This window comes from Nerophis lumbriciformis, linkage group LG03 (assembly GCF_033978685.3).
Source record: "Nerophis lumbriciformis linkage group LG03, RoL_Nlum_v2.1, whole genome shotgun sequence".
NCBI lineage: Eukaryota > Metazoa > Chordata > Actinopteri > Syngnathiformes > Syngnathidae > Nerophis > Nerophis lumbriciformis.
In genome coordinates, this window is record NC_084550.2 from 63,561,688 (window position 1) to 63,570,219 (window position 8,532).

At 41.4% G+C, this 8,532-nt stretch overlaps 1 protein-coding gene across 5 annotated transcripts in view; it reads left to right on the forward strand.

Annotated features, from left to right (window-relative positions):
- Nucleotides 1–4,233, forward strand: part of hfm1 (helicase for meiosis 1) — a 69,637-nt gene extending 65,404 nt beyond the window's left edge. For 4 of the 5 annotated variants that reach the window (XM_061940997.2, XM_061941016.2, XM_061941033.2 and 1 more), the window contains 4 exons: nucleotides 514–562; nucleotides 642–720; nucleotides 3,664–3,797; nucleotides 3,882–4,233. In XM_061940997.2, the coding sequence (XP_061796981.2) occupies nucleotides 514–562; nucleotides 642–720; nucleotides 3,664–3,797; nucleotides 3,882–3,930 (311 nt within the window). In that variant the 3' untranslated portion in view covers nucleotides 3,931–4,233. The remainder of the gene's footprint in view (nucleotides 1–513; nucleotides 563–641; nucleotides 721–3,663; nucleotides 3,798–3,881) is intronic. The other variant, XM_061941008.2, reaches the window with a different exon arrangement.
- The last annotated feature ends 4,299 nt before the right edge of the window (nucleotides 4,234–8,532 follow it).

Consider the following 8,532-nt stretch of genomic DNA (forward strand, 5'->3'; position numbering starts at 1 on the left):
TTTATCTAACATTGTAACAACAAGCAGCACGGTGGAACAGGGGTTAGTGCGTGTGCCTCACAATAAGGAGGTCTTGGGCTCGATCCCCGGGCTCGGGGTCTTTCTGTGTGGCGTTTGCATGTTCTTCTTGTGACTGCGTGGGTTCCCTCCGGATACTCCGGCTTCCTCCCACCTCCAAAGACATGCACCTGGGGATAGGTTGCTTGGCAACACTAAATGGTCCCTAGTGTGAATGTGAGTGTGAATGTCGTGTATCTGACATGAGGTGGACAATTGTCCAGGGTGTACACCGCCTTCCGCCTGAGTGCAGCTGGGATAGGCTCCAGCACCCCTGCAACCCCGAGAGGGACAGGCGGTAGAAAATGGATGGATGGACCGTAACAAGCGGTAGAAAATGGATGGATGGACCGTAACAACATTTTTCTATTTTTCTGACTTGTAAATCATCACTATCACCTCTACAATAATGCACACACAATAAAGCAATAATGAAATCTACATTTGCATGTGCAGGTTTCATTGTTACATCACCACGTGGAACCACTGCCAGGCACCCACTAAGGTATTTTTTTATGTTATGTTTTTTATGGGGAATAAAAGCCTAGCAGCTAAAAGCATTTTTTATTTGTTAAATTTCACAGGTCCATTTCCCGGCCTGTATTAGACCAACTTCACCCTGGACCCTCACCTATCACAAGCAGACATGACAACCAGACAAAGGTGGGTTCATGCCAAGGTGTAGTAGATGCTCTGCATACAATAATAAACCTGTGCAATAATCATTTTATTGCATGTAAATTGATAATGTTACAAATTGCCAACCTTAATAAACTCAACCGTATTGAAATACAGTCAGGACATATACAGAATATGCTAGTTGCTTTAATGGGTTGGCTAAGTGGTTTGAATGAGCTTTTTTACTTCATTTTGCACCATTAAAAAAAATATCACAAGAGAGATACGGTAATTTGACTATTTGTCCAAATTGATTTTGACATTGATCTCTACAGTTATATTTATTGGTAACTCTAACAACACTTTTCAGAATATTTTAAATGTAAGCAAAATAGTGGCTCTTAATGGTGCGGACTACAGATGTCCGATAATGGCTTTTTTGCCGATATCCGATATTCCGATATTGTCCAACTCTTAATTAGCGATTCCGATATTAACCGATACCGATATATACAGTCCAGTGACGTGCAGTCAGGGGAGGCAGGTGAGGCGGGGCCTCACGTGCCATCATGGAAAGAAAAGAAATGTAAAAAGAAAAAAAGTTTTACCAGTTCACCAGTTTTAGATTATTTTTATTCAAAATCGCTGAATTTTCACATTTGCCGTTCAAATACTGAGAAGAGACTTGCGGTGAGTCAGCAGCCAGTTGAGGCACATCACTGAGTTGAGCCTCACCATGGATTGCGCAATGACTCGGCTAACTGCTGGCCTGCTGTGCAGTGAGACCGTATTGCTATATGAATTATATTATACATTTCCATAGTTTAGTTAGCTGAGGTATATAATGTACAGTGTATTTTGTCAACAACTGTATGTGTGTAACGTATTTCTTGTGCTGAGCAATCATAAAACGGCTGCGAAGACGCACTGTGTGAGGCACGCAGTAATCTCGCCTCCTGGTGGTAGAGTTGTGCCGGATAATGCACCCCTGCCGTAGAATGCACCCCCTGACGGGAGTGTTATATCAACTAAAGCCCACACTTAAAGTTTCCACGTGCAAGATTGAATCTATTTAAAAAAAAGTTATTCAATAAGAAGCCAAAAAGTGCAAAAACAATAATGTTCGTGTTGGAGGAGTTGTGAATAACTGCTGGGCCACAACATTAGGTACACCTGCAGACTGCAGCACGGATGGGCATCAGCCGATCCGCCTCCACAGTCATTGCTTATGCAATGAAAGAGTTCGGCTGGTCGCTAGAGAAGGCATACAACTTTGTCAAGGAAAAGAGGAGCATCACACGACCGAACGCAAGTTTCATGCGACAGCTGCCAGAGTACGAGGGCATCCTCGATGCGAGGTACACTGCAGTTCTTGACGTGTGCGTGTAGTTGTCCAAACTCATTCCTATTTGTCAGATATGTATTTGATCTATACATTCAGCAAACAGAGGTGTTGGAGGAGTTGTGAATGACTGAAATATGAAATCCGTGCTGCAGTCGCTGCTGGGCCACAACATTAGGTACACCTGCAGACTGCAGCACGGATTTCATATTTCATTCATTCACAACTCCTCCAACACGAACATTATTCTTTTTGCACTTTTTGGCTTCTTATTAAATAACTTTTTTAAATATATTCAATCTTGCACGTGGAAACTTTAAGTGTGGGCTTTAGTTGATATAACACTCCCGTCAGGGGGTGCATTCTACGCCGGGGATGCATTATCCGGCACAACAGCGGCGCATGGACTTTATTTATAAGTAAAGGTAAGACCATAATAACGTTTTTTTATTAAATGTGCTTTTTTGTGTGCTACAGTTTGTATGTGTAAAGTTAAAGTCAAGTTAAAGTACCAATGATTGTCACACACACACTAGGTGTGGTGAAATTTGTCCTCTGCATTTGACCCATCCCTTTGATCACCCCCTGGGAGGTGAGGGGAGCAGTGGGCAGCAGCGGCGCCGCGCCCGGGAATCATTTTTGGTGATTTAACCCCCAATTCCAACCCTTGATGCTGAGTGCCAAGCAGGGAAGAATACTGGTATGAGCTTTTAAACATAACCCGTTAACTGCTGCCAATCAAATGGTGAATAAGATACTCTTTAGGGTTCATATGTTTGTAAATCTGACTGTGATGAAGTCAGTGCCTCACCAGCCATCAACCTCACCGCACGTCACTGATACAGTCGTAGAATTAACACATTATTATACCTAATTTTGTTGTGATGCCCCGCTGGATGCATTAAACAATGTAACAAGGTTTTCCAAAATAAATCAACTCAAGTTATGGAAAAAAATGCCAACATGGCACTGCCATATTTATTATTGAAGTCACAAAGTGCATTATTTTTTTTAACATGCCTCAAAACAGCAGCTTGGAATTTGGGAAATGCTCTCCCTGAGAGAGCATGAGGAGGTTGAGGTGGGCGGGGTTGGGGGGCAGGGGGGTAGGGCGTAGCGGTGGGTGTATATTGTAGCGTCCCGGAAGAGTTAGTGCTGCAAGGGGTTCTGGGTATTTGTTTTGTTGTGTTTATGTTGTGTTACAGTGCGGATGTTCTCCCGAAATGTGTTTGTCATTCTTGTTTGGTGTGGGTTCACAGTGTGGCGCATATTTGTAACAGTGTTAAAGTTGTTTATACGGCCACCCTCAGTGTGACCTGTATGGCTGTTGACCAAGTATGATTTGCATTCACATGTGTGTGTGAAAAGCCGTAGATATTATGTGATTGGGCCGGCACGCAAAGGCAGTGCCTTTAAGGTTTATTGGCGCTCTGTACTTCTCCCTACGTCCGTGTACCACTCCGTACAGCGGCGTTTTAAAAAGTCATTTGAAACCGATACCGATCATTTCCGATATTACATTTTAAAGTATTTATCAACCGATAATATCGGCAGTCTGATATTATCGGACATCTCTAGTGCGGACCTTAACCCCGATAAATCGAAATTGTCCTTGATATAATTGAAACATTTCTGTTAATTTGCAGAATCCAAACATGTTAAGTGAAGGGATGACAATGAGAGCACCAGAAAGAAAAACCGCAAACTGTGTGGTTCCACAAGCTCAGCGATTTGATTTCTTCACAACGATTGATGCCACCGTGCAGGCTGACAGCAGCAGGTAGAGGCAAATTTAATTGCAATGCTTATACACTGAGTGCCATGACAAATTGATTCTTTTCACTTTTCCACCCTCTATTTTCAGCAGCAAAGAAGAGGAAGCGTTGATTGGGATATTTGATGGTATATTTTAGAAGATCTGGATGATTGGCTTACCGGCACATACAGTAAATGTCCTTAAAACACACACAGACATTACGGGCTGTTTGAAAAACGTTTCGTTGTTGATGTTTTTGTGTCGGGTTGGTTCCTCATCTCAGTGCTAGCTTATTTCTTCAATACTGGACTAGTAAATACGTATTCCATTTAAGCAGCTACGGACAGTTTATTGGCTTTGTGCATGATGTTAAATAAAAATGCAAGGCGCATCTATTGGAGTGCAAATGTTTACTTTTCAAGAAACGCACAACAGAAAGCAGTGTCTGCATCATATCTATTAAAACCTTTTAAGACGAGGCATTGTTTTGCAATATCATTCATTTGAGCTTTTATCAAATATTTTGCTGTTCCAAAGATAGGTATGCTTAGTTTTGAGTAAAGTAAGTAATTACATTTTGTTTACTTAGCACTTCTCACATGGATAAAATACAAACAGTAATGCAAAAAGTCGGATATGTATTAAACAAACAATACTGTACTTTCTCAAAACTATACATATCGGACTAAGCATTAATATCTTGTATTTGATACAATACATGTGTGACATTTGCGAATGAGTCAAGTCTTTTGAACGACTCTTTTAAGTGTACGGTGGGAACCGATTCGTAGTTACGAGCCGTTTGTTTGCGAGGCATTCCAATATAAATTTCCCGGGCATGTTGTAAAGTGGGCAGCATGGTGGAAGAGGGGTTAGTGCGTCTGCCTCACAATACGAAGGTCCTGGGTTCGATCCTGCGCTCGGGATCTTTCTGTGTGGAGTTTGCATGTCCTCCTTGTGACTGCGTGGGTTCCCTCCGGGTACTCCGGCTTCCTCCCACTTCCAAAGACATGCACCTGGGGATAGATTGATTGGCAACACTAAATTGGCCCTAGTGTGTGAATGTGAGTGTGAATGTTGTCTGCCTATCTGTGATGACCCTGCGATGAGGTGGCGACTTGTCCAGGGTGTACCCCGCCTTCCACCCGATTGTAACTGAGATAGGCTCCAGCGACCCTGAAGGGAATAAGCGGTAGAAAATGGATGGATAGATTTTGTAAAGTAGTTTAGATGTAAACACCAGGTTAAGTAGTACAATTTGTCATTCGCTTTTTTGTCTTGTCAGACATTATTTGTATCTATCATTTGTATGTTTTTGCGTACTACAGTTTTTTCCCCCCAGAAATAGTTATCTCATTGTCATGCTGTGGAAGTCGGTCCCTACCCGTTCCACGGATATCACGTCACAAGAGCCAATCGTGCAGGTTTAACAAAGTTTTAATGTTTTTAACAAGATTTTCAAAAGGTCTTTCGGCATGTCGTGACGTTGCCGTCACTCCCAATCCTCTCCTTTGCTCTGCTCCCGGCTGCTTACCGTTAAAGACAACAGATGATTAGATTAACACGTACCACCTGTGAAATCTAATCACCTGCCAGCTGTGTCATGCCCCGCCCCTAGCTGATGGTGCTCCGCCCTCGACACCATTGCCAGAGGCGGTGACCTTTGCTCTTGCAGGCGTGCTGACGCACTTCCCTCCACATATGCATATGGGATAGACTTAGACTTAGACAAAATGTAATGATCCACAAGGGAAATTGTTCCACTCAGTAGCTCAGTTATAAAGGATGGAAAGGATAATGCACACAAGCGCACCAAAAGAGGGCGAAAACAAAAGATATAAAGTAGACTAAAAATGTACCATAGTAGCAATATAAAACATAACATGGGTGGTATAGCTCGGTTGGTAGAGTGACCGTGCCAGCAACTTGAGGGTTCCAGGTTCGGTCCCCGCTTCCGCCATCCTAGTCACTGCCGTTGTGTCCTTGGGCAAGACACTTTACCCACCTGCTCCCAGTGCCACCCACACTGGTTTAAATGTAACTTAGATATTGGGTTTCACTATGTAAAAGCACTTTGAGTCACTAGAGAAAAGCGCTGTATAAATATAAATATAAAATATAATAACATATATGTAATATTTACATATTATATATACAGTATATAATATATACTGATATATTATATTATTATATTATATATATATATATATATATATATATATGTGTGTGTGTGTGTGTATATGGTGCCACCTTTTGGAATGTGTACAAGGAAAACATAGACCAAATTAAGTGATTATTGTTTCAGATTTATTCCCACCAATCGTGTAGGTTTGAATTTGTTTTATCCGAATCTCATAACTGTTCACTGTGATTGTGTTCTTGATAAACAAAAATAATTAAGTTACTTCTAAAAATAATAACGAGCCAGCCTTCTGAACGGTTCTTCAAGATCCGACCCCTTTCAAAGACCCATAAATCCCATTTCTAGGATATAATTACATAAATTAACGAATGTTGATTGCTGTCACTTTGACAACTACACTGTGAATGTATCCAACATGGGTGATAGTACGAACGGAGGGAATGAGGATATGGCTTGGCAGGAAGTTACAAGGAATGACAGAAGCATTACTCCGCTGAGTGACAGCTCTGGATCAGAGTTCTGAGGTACGGTAGCGGAAAGAAAGGTAAAAGCCAGCAGGTCTGACATTAAATCTAAAAAAGCTGAATGGAAAGTCATGATGACGTTTATAGAGGAAGCAGTGCAATTTCATCCAATCACGATAGCAAAAGAGACAGAAAAGCTCAAAAGCAAAATCAAGTTTGCCAAATTCTTTAGCAACAGAAGGCTGCTGATTTTTGCTAAAGATGAAGCACAGAGAGACTCGCTACTACGCACCGCTAAGGTGGATAAGCAAAGAGTAAATGTACGTGTCCCTCGTAGTGCAGCCAAACTCAGAGGAGTTAGACCGGTACCGTTGACAGTTTCAATGGAGGTGATCCCAAATGAAGTGAGGGGAGGGAGGGTGACAACGGCAAAAACGACTACAAATGAGTAGAAATGGTGTCACATCAGACAATTTATCGGTAATGCTGGAGTTTAAAGACGCTTTCCCTAAACAAGTAATGCTGGGATTCATGAGTTGTGATGTTAGAGAATGTATACCTGCTCCCTTAAGATGTTTTAAATGTCAAATAATTGGGCATGCTGCAACACCATAGAACAAAGGATTGTTCTAGTTCTTGTTGTTGAAAATGTGCAGCATGTGGAGTGCAGGAAATACAGGCTGCAGCTGAAGACGCTAAGGGACAAATTGTACAGTCTAGGTAGGCCATGGCCGAGTCTATAAAATTCGCTACACCTCCCTGATACCGAAGTACATGTCAAACTACTTCCATAACGTAAATGACCGCCATAACCACAACACCAGGGGGAGCTCCACAAACCACGTTAAACCCAGATTCCGATCTTACAAAGGTCTTAACTCATTCTCCTTCTATGCCACATCAATATACACAAGAGGTGTAAAAGAAAATGCATCTCAACCCTCCTTCAAAACCGCACTAAAAGATATTGGGTTGCACTATGTAAAGCGCTTTGAGTGACTAGAGAAAAGCGCTATATAAATATAATTCACTTCACTTCACTAAAAGAACACCTCCAGGCAACTACAACCCTAGACTAACACCCTCAACCCCCCCACATCCCACCTCCCCGGATTGTAATTAATCAAATGTAAATAATCAAATGTAAATAATCACATTTATATACTTGTTCTTATGCTTTCTGAGCTCACTATGTTCACTGCTCGCTGTACACATCCTACGAAGTCAGTCCTACACTGTTTCAATGTCCATTTCTCAGATGATATAATTGTTGATGACTGAAGTGCTGATATCAACCAAACCTAACCCCCACATCCCACCCCCCGGATTGTAAAAATTGTAAATAATTCAATGTATATACTCTGATGATTAACTTGTGTGATGACTGTATTGTGCTGATAGTATATATTTATACCATGAATTGATTAACGTGGACCTCGACTTAAACAAGTTGACAAACTTATTCGGGTGTTACCATTTAGTGGTCAATTGTACGGAATACGTACTGTACTGTGCAATCTACTACACACCCCGTTTCCATATGAGTTGGGAAATTGTGTTAGACGTAAATATAAACGTAATACAATGATTTGCTAATCATTTTCAACCCATATTCAGTTGAATATGCTACAAAGACAACATATTTGATGTTCAAACTGATAAACATTTGTTGTTTTGCAAATAATCATTAACTTTAGAATTTGATGCCAGCAACACGTGACAAAGAAGTTGGGAAAGGTGGCAATAAATACTGATAAAGTTGAGGAATGCTCATCAAACACTTATTTGGAACATCCCACAGGTGAACAGGCTAATTGGGAACAGGTGGGTGCCATGATTGGGTATAAAAGTAGATTCCATGAAATGCTCAGTCATTCACAAACAAGGATGGGGCGAGGGTCACCACTTTGTCAACAAATGTGTGAGCAAATTGTTGAACAGTTTAAGAAAACCCTTTCTCAACCAGCTATTGCAAGGAATTTAGGGTTTTCACCATCTACGGTCCGTAATATCATCAAAGGTTTCAGAGAATCTGGAGAAATCATTGCACGTAAGCAGCTATGCCCGTGACCTTCGATTCCTCAGGCTGTACTGCATCAACAAACGACATCAGTGTGTAAAGGATATCACCACATGGGCTCAGGATTACTTC